This window comes from Poeciliopsis prolifica, unplaced genomic scaffold (assembly GCF_027474105.1).
Source record: "Poeciliopsis prolifica strain line A6 unplaced genomic scaffold, Auburn_PproV2 SCAFFOLD064, whole genome shotgun sequence".
Lineage (NCBI taxonomy): Eukaryota > Metazoa > Chordata > Actinopteri > Cyprinodontiformes > Poeciliidae > Poeciliopsis > Poeciliopsis prolifica.
Window position 1 is genome coordinate 913,100 of NW_026562439.1, and position 18,804 is coordinate 931,903.

The 18,804-nt window shown below is 38.2% G+C and overlaps 1 protein-coding gene across 3 annotated transcripts; it reads left to right on the plus strand.

The window, feature by feature from the left end:
• The first annotated feature begins 623 nt into the window (after nucleotides 1-623).
• uso1 (USO1 vesicle transport factor) lies at nucleotides 624-18,661 on the plus strand. 3 transcript variants are annotated; one of them, XM_055019922.1, is made up of 26 exons: nucleotides 624-840; nucleotides 1,855-1,941; nucleotides 2,027-2,091; nucleotides 2,608-2,684; nucleotides 3,933-4,033; nucleotides 4,127-4,229; nucleotides 4,768-4,823; nucleotides 4,914-5,034; nucleotides 5,330-5,508; nucleotides 5,604-5,744; nucleotides 6,429-6,517; nucleotides 6,603-6,757; nucleotides 7,647-7,852; nucleotides 7,955-7,975; nucleotides 10,327-10,341; nucleotides 11,118-11,228; nucleotides 12,488-12,606; nucleotides 13,747-13,928; nucleotides 14,019-14,140; nucleotides 14,395-14,533; nucleotides 14,713-14,873; nucleotides 15,596-15,646; nucleotides 16,562-16,666; nucleotides 17,097-17,198; nucleotides 17,293-17,487; nucleotides 18,018-18,661. In XM_055019922.1, the coding sequence occupies exons 1-26, from the start codon at nucleotides 775-777 to the stop codon at nucleotides 18,078-18,080; spliced, it is 2,832 nt and encodes a 943-aa protein (XP_054875897.1). In that variant the 5' UTR covers nucleotides 624-774; the 3' UTR covers nucleotides 18,081-18,661. The 3 variants fall into 3 exon arrangements, with proteins under 3 accessions (XP_054875897.1, XP_054875898.1, XP_054875899.1); XM_055019923.1 differs by lacking the exon at nucleotides 10,327-10,341; XM_055019924.1 differs by lacking the exons at nucleotides 7,955-7,975; nucleotides 10,327-10,341.
• The last annotated feature ends 143 nt before the right edge of the window (nucleotides 18,662-18,804 follow it).

Sequence of the window (18,804 nt, forward strand, 5' to 3'; positions counted from 1 at the left end):
TTTTTCTGAACTTAGAACCCAAATTTCACTATCACTGGTAGAATAATTGCATTTGTTTACTGCAGGTGTTCACTTTTAAATTCTTCACTGGATCTGCATCTAAATAAAAGTTCTGATGGTGATTCAAGAATCACAGTCAGTTTTATTTGCATGAGAGTTAAAATGTAGTCTGAAATTAGTAACTACTTTCTCGGCAATTTCAGCTAACTTAGAAACAATTAGTCTGCCTTAAGAAGTTATTAGGGAAACAAAAGTTTTTCAACCAGTGTCATTAGACGCTAATGGAGAAATAATTTTGATTTGGATCATTACAAATTTGGTTACTGTTTCACTTCACAATATTTGTTAGGACTCGTAAGAAAATTAGTTCAATACCACCACTAAAGTTTTCTGAAGAGGCTTTACTCTTTGATGATCTTATAAATGAATGGGAGTTGGTTTAATAATATTTTTTTCACAGCATATAAGTCAAAAGAAACAATATTAACTCTTAAGATTGCAATACCTGTTTAAACCAATCCAGGTTGGAATAGCTTTTTAAAAATTGATGAGTATACTGGCCCTTTAAATAATCAGCTCCTTCAGCTGCTGATCGGCCACGTATCGCCACGTCTGCGCGCATGCGCGCTGGCCTCATTTGTGTTCCGGGGCTCGGTCAGTGAAAGAAATTCGACCAAAGCCCTTCATTTCTCGTTTTTATAAACACTTTCTTGTCTCTGAGGTACAAGGTTCTTCCTTTAAACACTCAGAAACGTTGGATATTTAACATTCAGGATGAATTTCTTCAGGGGAGTGATGGGAGGACAGACTGCCGGGCCGCAACCGTCAGGAGCGGAGACGGTAGGAATGCTAATCAATTAGCTGTTGCTCCGGTCTGTGGCTCATACGTTTCACCTAAAGTAAAAACACGTTGCTCAATAATGTATGCACACTAACGCACACCTGTGTTTTAATGTTAACCTCTACTTTTTTTCTTATGGCGTTCAAATTACTTATGAGAGACAGACAGTTCTGAATCAGAAAGCTAGCCATGCTAAATAGCTAAGATAGCAAATCTGTCAGTTAGCTGTTAATGGGTGAAATTTACCTGCTAACTGACTTCAAACTGTTTAAAGCTGGTCGAAGAAAATGGCCAAAAGAAGTTCCTATCACCAGTGTTTAATTTCCAAAATTCATTTGAATCACAAACTGTATGACCGTTAGTAAGAGCTTTGATCAGATCTAGAGATGGATCAGCTGGTAATTCCGCTTTGTAAATCTAAAAACACAATCAGCAGATTCTTCCCTGCAGGTCTACAGCAAAGTATTGATGCGTGTTGCTGCTATAGTCTGTTGAAAGTACTCAAACCTCCACATATGCTTCTGATTTCAAAACCAATAATTGTTTGCGCTATCTACCATAATTATCATGTAGTTATCAGATTTTATTTACAGAAGTAAATACAATTTATATTGGCAAGGGTACAAATTCTAAAAAGAATTTAGTCAAATAATAAATAGTTCTCAATACAGAGGTGGGAGCTGGCAATCTAAATCTATAACAAGATTTAACAAAAATAGTAAATATAATGAAATAAGAGTGTATTTCTTGGAGTTTTTGAAGTAATTAAACATACATAGGTTAACTTAAACTTAGCAGTTTTGTTTTCAACAAAAACTGCTGATGTTTTAAACAAAAACAACAGTTTTTCATGTCTATCATCTTAAGGTTTACAGAAAGAAAATACATACATACTTTTATCAACTGTTTCCAAAAATATAACACCAATACCCAAAAAATGTACTGTTGTAGAACAAATTAATTTATTTCTCACAAATCATTAGCTTTTTGGGTTTTTTTCTCCCTCTGACCAGATTCAGAAACTGTGTGACCGAGTCGCCTCCTCAACACTACTAGAAGACCGTAGAGATGCCGTCAGAGCGCTTAAGTCCCTCTCAAAGGTAAAAATATAAAAGAGGTGGTTTTCTTTCTGAAAGGTACGACAAAGTACTATTTCCAGAAACTGAAATTTTGACCTTTTTGCAGAAATATCGCATGGAAGTTGGCGCACAGGCCATGGATCACTTGATAAACATTCTGCACACCGACAGGTATGCAAAGGTTCTGCGATATTACCAGGCATTTCAAAATAACAGATTTTGCAGGAGGGATGGGAAGTGTTTGATCCAAGCTGTTTTTTTAAGGTTATTCACAGAAAACCATGCAGTCTCAATTTGTAGGGTAGATTTATTGTAAAGTAGAGAATGATTGTCAAATGGCCTGTACAGTGTTTTATCAAGTCCACAGGCCTCCAAAGTGCTTCATGCTACATTCAGTCATTCACACGCTGATGGTGGCAAGCTACTGGATAGTAGCTGCCCCAGCTTGGCTTCCTTCTTGCTCTTCTTTTCCCATTTTCAACCTTATGTAGTGAAAAAAACAATATCTTCTGCTGACCAAACAATGATTTTACCTTCAGGCTCTTTGTATGTTAAATGATGACCTACAGAAAGCTTGCTTCTGGAGTTTTAGTGCAGTGTGTTGCAGCAATTTTTAGATTTGCTTGTTTTCACAATTCAGAAATGAAATGCATTAAGTAAATGATGTTGCCCTTTTAAATTCAACAGATCAGACTCAGAAATCCTGGGATATGCTTTGGACACACTCTACAATGTGATCAGCAACGATGAGGAGGAAGAACAAGGTACTACTGTTTTTATCTCAGATGAGGCATAAATTACTGCAAAGTTTCACTATTCAAACAAAATCTAGTCAGAATATTGTTCCTCCTCAATGTTTGGCAGCTGCAGATTCAGTTTTATGTTTGCATGTGTAAAAGTGTTGAGTTGGACCTCATTCAGTCTGCATCCTCCACCATATATGGATCATGACTGCGTCATGTAAAGACTCGTGTCTCTCTCTTCTCTTTCATGTGTTAACCCTACAGATGAATCAGAAGGTAAAAATATTTTACTGTGCATGATGCAAACACTTTTAACCACCAACTCCTGCCAGTTCACATGCTCCTTCTGTTTTGAATGTGGAAGGAAGTTCATTGTTATTTTTGTTGTTTTTTTTCCACTTTGAGCATCCTAAAAACATTTGAATTACTCAGATATGTTTTTATGGCATGCCTTCATGAGAATCTGTCAGCTGTGGCTTAAATTAAAAGCAGTTCCTCCCTCCCATCCTTCCCTCTGTGTCACAGGAAACCATATTATTATGTTTGTTCATTACTGAAATAAAGGCAACCTTGCTGTTGATAAGTTACTAAAAACATAACCAACCAAGTTCTCTAATATCCAGGAAGGTGTTTGAGTTGCAACACCAATGCTTCGCTAACCCCACAGTGCTCTCTGCTGAATCTTTCCTCAAATTCTCAGTCTTTCTTTGTTTTTCCCAGTAAATACTGATATTTTTATGTAGTTTATCTTTTATTTATCTACTGCTCTGTCAAGTATTTACCTTTTCATATAATTTCAGTTCTAAATTTTTAAGTTATTAAAATGTGTGGATTTACAGGCGCTCCTTGATTGTCTGCTTTCTAAACATCAGCCAGTAGCATGTGAAGTAGCGTTGCACCTAATATTTTAACTTCTCAAACTACATTTTTTTCAGGTATGCCCTACTTGCCTGAAAAAAAATCCATGAATAACTTAATTACATTCCTTAGAAAAAAATCTGCCAATACTTAACTATGTGAAGTTGATAGTCCAGTGGATTGTGAATTTTGTCCCGTATCATCTTGGCTCAGCCAAACAGTTTGTTATGATAGATTAGAACTGATACAGTTGTTCATAATTGTGGAAAAAACCTATTTTATGATGCATTTCCATCATGAAACACGATACTACCACTGTATTCCTTAAAGATGGGAGCTTCCAGAAAGTGTGTTTCCTGTTGGGGTATTTAAATAAAATCTTATCTGAGAAGGTAAATTTCCTTTTTCCAGATGAAAACGCTCAGAAGCAGGCTGACGACCTTGGGACCCAGTTCACAGAGAAATTCATCCAGGACCCAGAGCACATAACCCTGCTCCTCACCCTGCTGGAGGTACTGCAGTAGCAACACGCCGGCCATGTCTGAGCTGCAGAGCTGTCTGTACTTCAGTGCCCTGATTTTATTGTTTTTTATTTTGTTTTAAAGGAGTTTGACTTCCATGTGCGCTGGCCCAGCGTAAAGATGCTTACTGCTCTCCTGAAGAACCAGGGTGTCCAGGTGCAGGGGATTATTCTTGTCAGCCCGATGGGTGAGTTTCCTTCCAACGCTTCATGTTTTCACTCCCAGGCCTTTGGGAGTCACTCTTTAGTTAACAAATTTCTCCTTATTTCAATTTTTTGGCGATTAATAGATTGGTCTGGTGATTTAACTGGGTTCAAAAATGGCACATAATATAGATTTTTTTATTTAATCACATAAGCCTTTTTATGCAGTAATAGAAGTCCATTAAAAATGCAAATTAATAATTCAATTCCTTTTTAAATAAGAAAACAAACATTTCCATACTGAAAATGGAATACCATACCATTCCTTTAGTAAATAGGAACTGCGTGAAACTAAAATTATTCCGCTTGAGGAAGTTTTGGATTAATTACGCTCTACATATGTTTTTCCACCAAACTGCTGATGTTGGGTTTATCTACTCCAGTAAATGATTGATCATAGATTGCTAAATTAATTGTTGATTATTTAAATAATTGATTAATCCTTTTAATTGTTTCAGCTTTACTTGAAAGATATGTATTCATTCATATTTGATCGAGAAATACATTTATTTCCTTTCATAGGTGTTTCCAGGTTAATGGACCTTTTGGCAGACTCAAGAGAAGTAATTCGTAATGATGTGAGTATATTTGTGTAGTTGTTCAGAAAGTAGCTGTCTGAACTGATCTGCGACAGCCGCTAAATGTTGTTTCCTCTCCGTTTTTTACAGGGCTTATTGCTGATCCAGCAGCTGACCAAAGGCAACGCAGCCATTCAGAAGATCGTGGCGTTTGAGAACGCCTTCGAACGTCTGCTGGATATCATCACAGAAGAAGGCAGCAGTGATGGAGGTGAAAAGACTACTGAACGGTTAAAATTGGTGTTTGTTCCATATAAGGACATTTTTACAGGAGAAATACATCATTGGTTCAACTACCTAAGATGGTCTGCTGTGAGTTTTGTACATTTTTCTTTGCTGTAATTTGTCTTCTTTGGGTTGATTCATGCTAATTGTACAGCTGGAAATGAGGAGCGAATGTCAAACAGGAACTTTGAATTTTCTTCAGAAAACCCAGAAACTGTTGATAAAACAACTTAAAGGAGGCTCCTCGTCATTTCCTGATCCGTTGTCGTCTCTGTGTCCAGGCATCGTGGTTGAGGATTGTTTACTGTTGCTTCTGAACCTGCTGAAGAACAACAGCTCCAACCAGAACTTCTTCAAAGAGGGATCCTACATCCAGAGGATGAAGCCGTGGTTCGAAGTCGGGGACGATAACTCCGGCTGGTCAGCACAGAAAGTCACAAACCTCCACCTCATGCTGCAGGTAGCACACAAACTGTTGCTTTTAATCTAAATTAGCAACCAGATTAGATTTATCATCATATATGGCTGTTTTTTTTTTCTTTAACGTTACCCCAGCTGGTGCGGGTCATGGTGTCACCTGTGAACTCACCTGGAGCCACAGCCAGCTGTCAGAAGTGCATGTATCAGTGTGGCCTGTTGCAGCAGCTGTGCACCATCCTCATGGCGACCGGTGTTCCTGCTGACATCCTCACAGAGGTAATAATCCCAACAGGACTCCCAGATTACACCTTCATAACCGCCACCTGGAAAAACTTTGTGACGTTTATCATGTTCTGACAAGGCCTGCAAAGAAAAATTATTTTAGTAACTGATTTCAAATGTTTATAAAGTAACACAAAAAAATCTGTTTTTGATTGTAAAAAAGTCACAAAAATAGTTGCAAAATCCTGGAGGGACATGGATGGTTTTTAATTATAATATTGTTTTGAGACCATTTTCTAGTAATTTATTGGTAATGTTAATGTAAGTACACTCTCTCAAAGACCAATAAACTTTATAAAGAATATTCAAAATACAACTCAACCAAAAATGATAAATTAAATGGGGAGAAACCATACTTAAAACCAAAACCATTAATAAAATTAATTAAAAACTAAATTACTCTTTAAGAAATATTAATCATCAGAATTTTAATTTAATATGCGATTAATTGATTAATTGCGACAGTGTTAACTGTGCTTTGAGATATTTTGTGTTTGTAGATGAGCAAAGTTGCAGCTATAATGAGTTCTGTTTGCTTGCCACACTTTCCAGAAAAAAGTTGGTCCTTTGCATCAAATCCCAATAAGACACCTTGAATTTTCCCTTAATAACATGACTGAAATGTGAAGTCGTTCCAAAAACGTTTCCAAGTTCTGATTCGTCTGTTTTTCCCTCCAGACAATAAACACAGTTTCAGAGGTCATCCGGGGGTCACAGGTCAACCAGGACTACTTTGCTTCTGTCAACGCCCCGTCAAACCCTCCGAGGTAAACCCGGCCGCCATGATTTGAAGCTTCCTCCCACTTCTGACTGGTTTTTCTTTATGGATGTGTTGGGATGTTTGTGTTTCAGGCCAGCCATTGTGGTTCTGCTTATGTCCATGGTGAACGAGAGGCAGCCGTTCGTGCTGCGCTGCGCCGTCCTCTACTGCTTCCAGTGTTTCCTTTACAAGAACCAGAAAGGTCAGGGGGAGATTGTTGCTACCCTGCTGCCCTCCACCATTGACGGTACGTTTCCTGTTCGCATCTTTCATAGTTTGACTTATTTATTGTGTTTGGTATCTCCAGTAACTAATTATGACACAAGCAAAAAAACATTACATTTTATCAAATGCCATCATAGAGCAAAGGCATGAAATATGCTGATCAATGTTCCATTTACTGACAGTCAAAGGCACCTGTGACCAGGTGGGTTTTTAGCCTTGATTTAAAGGAACTCAGTGTTTCGGCTGTTTTGAAGTTTTCTGGAAGTTCGATCCAAATTTATATGTATTGCATATTTCAGCAACACAGCAGTTCAGTGTAGCGGTGCATTGAGCTGAAGTTTTTTGGCTGGTTTCTGATTACTGATCTTTAATAATCCTGATCTGCCGATTCCCATTTTGATCGGTACCAATTTTTTGGTCTGAAATGTTGCAAAATATACCAATCACAATGCAGAGTTGTCATAGGTGGGGTGACTGTCATTAACAGATGTGAACTGGTGGGCCGGTCTGTCAGTCAAGCCTCTCTAAAGACGGAATATAAAAGGACACTGGTTTATTGTTAGACTTTTGCTGAGATAGATACGATCGGTGAAGAAGATCGGCTCCCGCTACTTGAGTTTGTTTTGGTTGTATTTACCCAGAATTCCCTGCACTGTAGTCCATTTCCTGTATTTGAAGCCGTCTACGGTCCACTTGTATTCACATATACATTCAAACCACCAGAGCTCACTTCAGCCAAACTGACATTGAGGGTTTTTAGGCTCACCAGAGTTAATTCTTTTGGTCGATTGGGGATTCGCTCCTCCCCATCTGAACCAGACTTCCAAGCCAAACTGGAAGTTTGATTAAAGTGGACCAAACAGGGCTGGTGAGAACACACCTTTACTCGTTCTTTCTCTTTGTTTCTGCAGCTAACTCCATCTCCGCTGGCCAGCTGCTGTGCGGCGGCCTGTTCTCTGCTGACTCTTTGTCTAACTGGTGTGCGGCTGTGGCTTTGGCTCACACGCTGCAGGACAACCTGACCCAGAAGGAGCAGCTGCTCAGGGTGCAGCTCGCCACCAGCCTGGGCAAGCCGCCCGTCTCGCTGCTGCAGCAGTGCACTAACATCCTGTCTCAGGTAGAGAACGCCTCCTGCCTTTGCCTCTTTCACACTGGGTGTTTCTGGGTAGCGTAGCAGTAACTCTGAAATGCGAAGCTCAATGAAGTTGTGGTTTTTCAGGGTGATAAGATCGTCCGGCGGGTGAGTAAAATGCCTCTGCAGTGTGTATGTGTGTGTTTTTGAGTCTTTGGGTGGTCGTTTTTGGCTTGGCCTGAATAGTAGGGGGTCTCTGTGTCCCACATGTTGGTGAAACTTGCTTCCCTTTAACCTTTTAGTGCCCTGCTTTGCCCCTAATGTAACACAGACATTTTGGTTGCATCAACTGACCACAGAAACACACAGAGAACGGCAAGAGAGGTAGAGAGGAGAGCAAGAGAAACAGCTTCTGGTGATTGTTGTCGTCCTAACAGCTGAATTGACATGACGCCGTCTCCACCCTCATGCGGACGTAGAGCAATCCCCCATTAATCATTCCAGGGCGTTTTTCGCCAACTGACCAATTAGCGGTCCCAATTACCCGGAAGTAGACGCGCCGCTTATCTGAAGGAGCAAACCTCTGACAACATTGTTTGTGTTTATCATAGCAAAAACTCTGCGGTCAGAGACAATTCAAGGAAAATGGTAGGAAATCATGGCCAATTAGAGGGCGGATTGCCATTTCTTACATTTCACATGAAATGTGAAATGTTCATCTGAACGAAGGGAGCTGGTAGTAAACATCCATTTTTTTCTCTTGACGACACTTATTGATGGTAAAATCAAAGATTAATAAGCGAAGGTAATTATGCTTGATTTTATGTGTGTAGATTCCAATGTTAGCTCTATGGCAGCATGTAAACGTGCTGCAGTAACTGTGATATTTACATTTAAGCACCGTTTTATGCTACTGTTTATTTTTTGAGCATTTTCCTGAAGGCAGTTTTTCACGGTTTTGTTTGAGTTATTACTCATCTGTTTTGTACTTGTAAAATGTGTTCACACTCTCATCCAATGAGGCTTTATGTCCCTCATAATTTTCCCTCTTTGGCCTTATTGCTGATTTCTCCGTTGTATCCCGATAATAATATCATAGACCTGGTATGACATTTTTAAAAATTTATTTATTTGGGCGTCATTTTCACCTCAGTAGGCAAAAATGACTCAAAATCCTTTTGGCAACACATTAAATTCCATCCCCTACCTCTGCTATTACAGCACTGGTTGTTTGTTGGGGTTTGCTTTACGTTCTCATGGGGACGAAGTCGGCATCATGTCAATTGTCTCTGTGCTACCAGCTCTGAGGAAGTTTGTGCTGTGGCTGGGGTCTTTTCCTCTTCAAGTTAGGAGCTTTTACTGTTACTGTTCTTAATCATTTAAGTCTTTTTTTCACAAGTTACTTTTTAAATTCCCATTGTGTCCAACAGAACCTTTGTGGGAAGAAGCGCTTCTCTTCATTAACTTGATTATGACTGTCATGCAACTTAAGGCCTTTTATAATCTGGTACATTCACTGACCAGAAGCAGAAAACAGTTTGATACAAAAAATGCTAATTTACAAATGCTAAACCTTCACAATACACTAAATCTGCAAAGTTTTAAACAGCTGCCTGACAAATGACATTCTGTTTTGTTGGCAGTATTTGCGTCGTATTTAACCATTTAGTGCATTCGCTGCTGCCTCAGTAGGAACTGATCTGAAATAGAAATATTTCCAAACCCCAGACGTGTTGGAATGACCAGGTCGTCCCAACACGTCTGAAATAAAACTGATTTAAAGAACCAAAATACAAAGTTATGTACAAATTCTGCTTAAATTCTTATTAAAGGCTGAAATGAAAAAATGGATAACATGATTCAAAAATGACAAATTCAGTTAGAAAAATAACTTTTCCAAAATTATTATTATTATAATTTTTTTTTTCAATTTAAAAACTAGTAATTACAGAAGGTAGTGCATAAATGTTAGGCTGCATACAGTAAATTTTCATGATGTTGACTTTACTTGAACTCCAAATAGTTCAGCAGTTTGGTTTATACACCAAACAAAGCTGGTGTATAAACAAGAGGTCTCACTTTCACATAAACTGTATGTCTTCGTCTTACAACCAACCGATTTCATTCTGAGAAACACGATGGTTGAAAATGTCAGATTAGCTGCAATATGACCGTTCTGACTGCAGACGCTTTGAAAATAACTGGACACAGATCAGAATTAATACCACCATGGAAGTGGCACAAATCTTTTTTGTGCATTGGGTCGTTCAAACTGCTGTGAAAAACTCGGACTTTGGTTGGATTTGTGTAACCTAGATTCTGTTAATATAAAAAAAAAACCACAATATTTTACTGTTATTTTGATGAAAAATAAAAGCTAATTCTGATCGTCCATTTGAAATAAACTGATTCAAGTTTTTCTTTATGGCCTTTAAACTTGGAACACGTTATAGTTTGCTTATTTATTCTTGTTTTCATTTTTCTGTTTCCTCATTTTTTGCATTTCGTCACGTTTGGAGACAAAAGCTGAGAAGGTGACTTTTCTAAGTTGTATTGCTTAAAGCAGATAAGTTTTATTTCCCCTAGGCTCTTCTGTTGCTCAGATTGCCGTTAAACATGCTTGTCTACTATTGTTTTCACAGCAGGAAACATGTTTCTTCTCGTCCTAAAGCATGTGGAGCGTTTTTAATGCATCAGGAAGCAGCTTACACAACATTTTTTATTTTTACATCACAGCATCTTAACTACAGCTTATTTTCTGCTTAAGATTTACTACTTTTCAGGGAAAAAACTCATTTTAATGGGATTGAATTGATTCCTTTCGAAAAAGCATATTTAGTTGATTTTGTTTTGCATGTTTTGCTACAAATTAAACATTCAGCTTTAATTTGCAAAACAATAAAAATTTAAATTTGTGATCCTTTTTTAAACAAGTTTTACCCTGTAGTCCAGCATGCTAACCTGTTTTAACTAATTTAACCATATTAACAGTGGATATCTTTTGAAGCATTGCTTTAATACATTAACCTGATCCTAGAAACCAAAAAAAAAAAAAAAATTTTTGTTCATTTAGTCACATTAGTTTTACCTCCTTGGTGTCAAGAAATTGGATTGTTTTTTTATTTTTTCACACTATTGTTTTTGGGGCTTATTTTGCTACTCTGTCCATTTTTTAAGAAATATATTCTCAAAAGCCTTCAATTGTGTCACATTTCCTTACGAAGAAATGTTTTTAAAACACAATGGTGGGGTTCTTCGACAGCTCACTGATGTTTGGAAACGTTTGTTTCCTCTTTCTCTCTTTCTGCAGGGCAGCAAAGTACAGACCAGAGTGGGACTTCTCATGCTGCTCTGCACGTGGATCAGCAACTGTCCCATCGCTGTCACACACTTCCTGCACAACCAGGAAAATGTTCCCTTCGTATCCTTATTTCAAACGTGCTGCTCAGTCTGTGGCATGTTGGGTTCATCCTGAACAGGTTGTTCTGGTTTTCACCCTTAGTAAGTGCCAATTTTAAAGGTCTCAGTCTTTCTTTTAAGTAAAATCATAAATCTGTGGGTATTGTCTAAGCCTAGGAGTGTTAAAAAATTAGTAGCAACCCTGATTTTACTAAATTATGTCGATAAAAATCTGTCAGCCATTAACTTCCGCTGGATTGGAAGAGTTCAGCAGGAAGAAAGGAGGAAAACTGCAGTGCCCAGTTTTCAGTGAAGGAGATTGTTTTGTAATTTTTTATTAAAAAACAAAATAATGATTGATTTATATAACCAATACTGTTACTTTATAGGGACTGTAAAGTAACAGGGATTGTTGAAACATGCAGAGCTTCTGAATTCGGAAAAATGTATCTGTTGATCCAGGCAGGTTCTGAAACAATCTGATCAATCACGATGAACCAATTATTGAAATAACCGTTCACTAATAATTTAACCCAGACTCTAAAAATGCTGTCTGTTGAAAGAAAATATATTCAGAGAAGTACTTAAGCCAAATATATACACATTTTGCTTTTAAGATGTAAAAAAATCTCATCAGAACTCAAGTGACGGTTTTTGCTTCACCTGGTTCAATTTCTGTAAAAAAAACAAAACTAAAGAATTTCCTGTTAAGCACCGATTGCTATCCATTTATTAATCTGTTAATCCAAAATTAATCTGGCAAGCAGAAATGACTGAACCTTTCACATGTTGATGTCAGAAGTATTTTATTTGCTGCAGATGAATCCTTTGCTACAAATGATCAAGCATAAAGGAATGCTATCTTGTTGCATTTTAGGAGTAAAATGTTTTTCGTATTTTAATAGAAATTTAATTCATTTGGATCTTTTAATATATTTCTAATATTGTATAAAAAGTCTTATGTAGTAAAATGAAAAAAACTGCAGAATATGCCAGTTTTTTTAATCTAATTAATGGTGAGAATACATGATAAAATAATTATTTGCAGCATTAATTTCTACAAGAAAATAAATTTTAATAATAGACTTAAGAGACCTGGCTGTTAAGTCTATTAGTTTAGTGAAAAAGTAAAAACAGAAAATATGTCCAGAATACTCAACATGGACAAATTATCCAAAGTTATGCAAGAATAAGTTTCATTTCTTTCAAATTTCCCCGTTGACCTGTGGCAGCGCTCATCCTGAGGATGATGGTTGGTCCTTGACTTCGGGGCTCCTGTAGCTGACGGCTCAAATCTCAGAGAATCTGGGAGAAGACGAGCGGCTGGTCCAGGGTCTCTGCGCTCTCCTGCTTGGGATCTGCATCTATTATAACGACAACTCATTGGAAAACTACACCAAGTAAGTGTCAGAGAACAAACGCAATAAACTGTATTTTTTTTTTTTTTTTTTCCTGTTGTGGGCAACGGGGCCCGGCGAATACCCGTGGTTAAACGGACGGCGGAGTCCGGCGGTAACAGGCGCTCAAATTCCGTGTCAAAGGGAAGGGGGAAGAAAGGGAAAGAAGAGGGAAAGGGGAAAAAAAAAAAACTTGGTATTTTATTCTATGTTGCATGCCTTTGTGTTTTGTGTTTATGATGTAAAGCACTTTGAAATGCCTTGTAGCTGAAATGTGCTATACAAATAAAATTTGATTGATTGATTGATTGATTCTTGGGAGACCAGATGCAAATGTTATCTTTTCCAAGACTATTATCGGCTATCGACAGTCCAGAAAGTTACTGGTTAGTAAATTTGTCCCATTTTAACTTGTAGTTGATTATCTCTGATGTAAATATTCAACTAAACTCCACCCAGCTGAATTATCCCAGACATTATTGCGATAAACAATGTTATTGTTTTGAGACCATTTTCAAGTAATACAATGTAATGGAATAAAAGTACATGAACACGTTCTCACAAATCAATAAACTTTTGAATTCTAATGAATATTTACACTGCAAAAACACAAAATCTTACCAAGTAGTTTTGGCTGAAAAGTTATTTTAGTTTTATCTCCAGTATAGTAAAATATTTGTAGTAGAAATTAGACCAAAAATAACCTGGTAAGATTTTTTGTTTTTACAGTGGAACTGGAAGACAATTTAAATATCCAAAATAAATAAACAAAACAGAAAAAACAACTAAAATTAATGATAATGTCTTTGTAAATAAAATTGGCCTTCAAAATAAGGAGCTAGTTGAGACCGAAGCACCAGACTGAACAGTTTTATCATCCAGTTTTTGATAGAAAGAGAAAAAACCCATAAATGATGCAAATAGAAATTATTGTGTTTGTTTTAGTTCATCATGCTGTTAATGAATTTATCATTTCAACAGTCCTACCAACACTAAAGATTGGCTAGAAAAAGCACCACCTTCCGACCACAGACTGTTTCAGTTTATAATAGATCAGCAGCAAGAGGCTTTAAAAAGACGTAGTCTGAAAACTGGTGAGTTCCTTTAAAACAATCTTTTCACAGTTTTCATTTTCTTGTTCAGGGAAAAGCTAAAGCAGCTGATCGAGAAGCGCATCGGGAAGGAGAACTTTGTGGAGAAGCTGGGCTTCATCACCAAACATGAGCTGTATTCGCGGGCGGCGCAGAAGCCGCAGCCCGTTTTCCCGTCTCCGGAACAGATGCTGTTCGACCACGAGTTCACCAGGCTGGTGAAAGAGCTGGAAGGTCCGTCCTCACTGCAGATCGGCTCTTCTGCAAGGTTTTAGTCAACCAGACATAGAAGAGATGCAGCATTCTCTTTCTTTCTGCTCACAGGTCTGATAACCAAAGCTGTCCACAAGTCCAGTGAGGAGGAGAAGAAGGAAGAAGAGGTGAAGAAGACGTTGGAGCAACATGATAACATTGTAACTCAGTACAAAGAGTTGATCAGAGAACAGGTAACTCCTGACGCAGAAATCTATCAATAATTCACTGCAAAAATACAAAATCTTACCAACTAATTTTGGTCTAGTTTCTTAGGACACTTTAAATAAGACAAAACTAAGTTATAAATTACTTTTCAGCTAGAAATAGGAGCTTGGTTTCAGTCAATAATGCAGTATTATTGAGAAAAAAAGCACTTAAAAGACCTTGTTCCATTGGCAGATTATTTCACTTTGCCAGCATGTTGAGTCTCTTTGTGTTTGATCAGGACGCTCAGATTCAGGAGCTGAAGGAGAAAGTTTCATCGATGACGACTCAGACCGAACAGCTGCAGGCTACAGTCAGTCAGCAGCAGTCTCAGATTCAGCAGCACAAAGACCAGTACAACATCCTGAAACTCAAGCTAGGTGGGTCCGTCTGCTGGTGTCTAAATGCATGTTGAGGAGGATGATGGTCTGTCTCTACCTGCTAGTGACTTTATTCAGAATCAAATTTAATTAGTTTAATTCATGCTCCTGGACATAAAATCATATTTTTCATCTAAAGGAACACAGTGTGTCTGACAGTTTTTGGTCTTTGTGTTCAGGTAAGGAAAACCAGAGTCAGTCTAGCCAGGGGGACACTCAGGTGAACGGGCTGCAGACGGAGGAGCTCTCTCAGCTCAGGGAGGATCTGGAGGAGCTCCGGAGGCAACAGACGCTCCTGCAGACGCAGCTCAGCGAGAAAGATGCGCTAATCGACAGCCTGGTCAGTAGCATGGCCATGCTCAGCTGCTCTAGTGACCTTTTACTTTTTGCATCTTCTGTTTGTGTTATTTCATTCCACCATTAGCAGCAGCTGATGTCATTGTGAGGATCTAACACCTTTAGCAGTGGAGCTAACAGCATTAGCTAGGGCCATTAGCTAGAGCTAACGCAAAACAAATTGGAAGGTGATGAGTGTGTTTAAGTGATATTGAAGCATTCTTTAAGTCTTTGTAATGCCCGGTTGTAAATAATGAGAGAAACAACTATTGGATTTCCATTTCCAAGCAGCAGCTGCACAAATGCTCTTTTTCTTTTTCAATTTCTATTTCTCCTTCTGGTTTCTGCTTTTCCTTTATTTCGGTCTGAACAAAACTCATTGATCAGAAATGTCTACTCTGACTGGACGGAGCTAGCGCCATAGCACCTAGCATACGCCATCTATACTGAATGAATTTCAGCATAAACAAAATGACCATCTAATTTTTATTCATAAAAACTAAATAGCCTATTTTTTTATTTTATTTTTACTCAAATTCTAATGTTAAAACTAATCATGGATAGACAACATTAATTAGTTTGGAATAGGATTTACATAATTTCCCAACATGGATGTGTTTTAAACAGAAAAATTGTTACGTTTGCATCAGATTAGTCATATTTGTGTACAGCTCTGCATGTGGAGTTAACGTGATTTTTAAATGTTTTTTTGTGTGTTTAATGCAGAAGTCAGCAGCCGAGGGTCCAGCAGAATCAGAGAACACCGAGCTTCTCCAGGTAGGATTTATGACCTTTAACCTTTTTCCAAACTTCAGCTTTACTTTAAAAGAAAATCTTTATCTGGGGAAGTGAAAGAAGCTCTTCTGAACTTTCTTTCTTTATTTTATCCACACCATTTGCAGTTCCCTGTTCTGGTTGAAGCATTCAACATAAACAACTAAAGATATGTAACACAGATCACATACGTTCAAAACAAACGAATAATACAGTTATGAAAACCGTTCTACGAAAGGACATTTATTTCCATATGGGAGGAAAAACACAATTTAAGATTAATAAGAGTCATTCAGTTTCACTGTTAAGCAATGAATCAATCACATCATAAACTAACATGAAACTGAAAACTTTTGAATGACTGAGTTTCGTCATTTAACTTCCTTTTCGGATCAATGGAGTATTTTGGAATTTGATATTTTCTGCAGTGAAATTTTGTTTAGACAGATTTCATACTCTGTTTTATTCATGTTTTTGTTTGTGTTTTGGGTATTTAAAATACTTTTCTGTTCCAGTGTTTAAATATTCTTTACACAATTAAAGTTTATAAATTATTGAGAAGCAAATTGGTGTGATTATACCGTTATCAATATTTTCCTTTAAAAATCACAATATTATCGTTTTTCACAATAATCACTGGAACAATTTATCGTCAATAAAATTTATCATTGTGACAGGCCTAATAATGGTATGTTTCTAAATACTTTCTTAAAGTAAATTCATTCTTCTGATGATTCTTCAATAAAGTTTTTCATCGACAGAAAATTCAATTTAACTTTTGGACTTTTTAGTTTGATAATTATGTAAACTAGTACAAAAAAACTAATTACTTTATAATCTGACTATTTTGAACTCATGTTTCTTTTGAGTGGTGTTTTAAAAATAAACCTGAGTTTTGTCTTTATTTCTGTGTTGCAGGAACTGGAGGTGTTAAAGAACCAGGTTCAGACCCATCTGGCAGAAATCAGCCACCTGAAGGCCGAGAGGCAGGAGCTGCTGAGGAGAGCAGAAGCAGGGCCAAAGGTCATTAAAATTAGAATGATGTGAAGTTTAGGACGCAAAAACGCCAAATCTTACCAAGCATTTTTCTGTCCAGGCTCTACTGCAAATATCTTAACACACTTGAAATAAGACAAAACTAACTGACAAGTAACTTTTCTGCCAGATGTAGGAGCTTGTTCTACGTAAACAATACTTGAATATGGATTTAAAGTTTCCACTCATAGCAAGACATTTTTCACAGTGGATCCAGTGGAACTAGTACTTTTTAATTAACATTCAAGAATTATTTACTTAAATTATGCTCTTTTTTTTTTTTTGCTAAAAAGTTACTTTTACATCAGTTTGATCTTATTTCAAATATAATAAGACATTTGCTCTAAAAACTGGACAGAAATAATTTTGCTGTTTGAGTGTTAATCCCAGATGTTCAGTTTCTGGTGTCGTCTTTCAGCCTTCTGACACAGCGCCCCCTAGTGACAGCTCCTCAGATGCAGCCAAGGCAGAACTGGAGAATCGGCTGGCGGCTCAGACGGCGGAGATGGAGCGGCTGAAGGTGTGACGGTTGGATGGTTTTCTTTCTCTCTGTGTAAATCAGCCGCCGCCGCGTCTCTCCTACAGTCTCTCTCTCCTCCTCGCTGTTTATTCAGGAGAGTCGATCCGGACTGGAGCAGCAGCTGGCAGCGGCCACCAGCACGGCGGCCATCTTGCAGACAGAGAAGTCCAAGCTGCAGACGGAGGTCCAGGAGTCCAAGAAGGAGCAGGACGACCTGCTGATGCTGCTGGCGGACCAGGACCAGAAGATCCACAGCCTCAAGCAGAGACTCAAAGACCTGGGAGAGACGGTACGAAAACACGCACTGGAGGTCAAACAAGGTCAAAAGCACATCAACCCTGTTGATCAAATAGGGTCAAACCTTTACTTCCCTCCTTCCTCCCTGGATTCCTATTTTTATTCCTTCTCCTCCTTTCCTCACTTTCTTCCTTCCTCCATCCTTTACATGTTTTCTGGGTTTTTGTCTCCTTTTCTTTCCTTCCCTCTTTTTGTCAGTTTCTTTCCTAGTTTTGTTAGTTCCTTCTTCACTTCCCTTTGTTGAGTCCTTCCTTTTTTTTCTTCCTTAGTTTTTCTTCCCTCCCTTTCTTCCTTCCTCCCTCCTTTACATCCTTTCTTGTTTTTGTTTATTTGTATATCACATTTCAGATAAAAGTTCAAACAACCATCATCCCGTTTTAATCTTCTGAGAAGTTTCTTCATCAGCATCTTTAACCAGAAACATGAATCTCTGTCACGGCCTCCCAGGGGTCAGAGGTCGCCGTCTGACTCGGCTCTGTTCTGTCTGTTTGCTCTAGTTAGACTGTGGCCCTTCCCTTACAGGTGGACGATGAAGACGACCTGCGGGACCAGACCTCCGACGAAGACGACGAAGACGAGGATTAAAGAGGAAACACTACAGAGAGAAGAAGAAGAGACTTCCCACCTGAGAACCGGAGGACCGGCTTGGCGCTCGCCGATCCGGTTTCTCCTCCCGGCTGCCATGTTGTCTTCGTTTCCCCGTGTGTTGAGTTTCTGGACGTTTCCGTGTTCAAGCTGAGGTTCTTCTGAGGTTTAAGCTATTCAGCGCGTTCATCTCCACAGTGTTTCCCCATCGATATTTTATTTTATTCTGCTGTTCTACGTTTTCTAATCACAAGAAACGAGTCTAGGTTGATTTTAACATCATTAAAGTGGAAAATCGCCTGTGGAGGATTTTGGAAAGTAGCACATTTCTCCTTGATTTCCTCCGTTTCACCTCGACGGCTGAACTGCTCTACGATATGCTGCAAAACACTGAAAAACATGTAAAGACCGCGGAAAATAAGACGTATTTTTTCAACTTTTTGTGCAGTTCTGGCATCCAGCTTCTGTATGATACTGTGTAACTTATCAATTTAAGAGCCACATTGAAAAGAATTAATAATCTATCTGTATGCCGTATGGAAAAATATTTGTAGATAAATAAAATTTTACTAAATCTACAACCCAAGACTTTTTGGGGGGTTTTTTAGGGGGGGGTTAGGGGAGTTTCGCTGACTTTTCTGGGAAGGTAAATTTATTTACGAGGTACCTTTCATTCAAATTACTTTACAGGAAATTAGAATGGAAATCTCCTTTATTAGCTGCA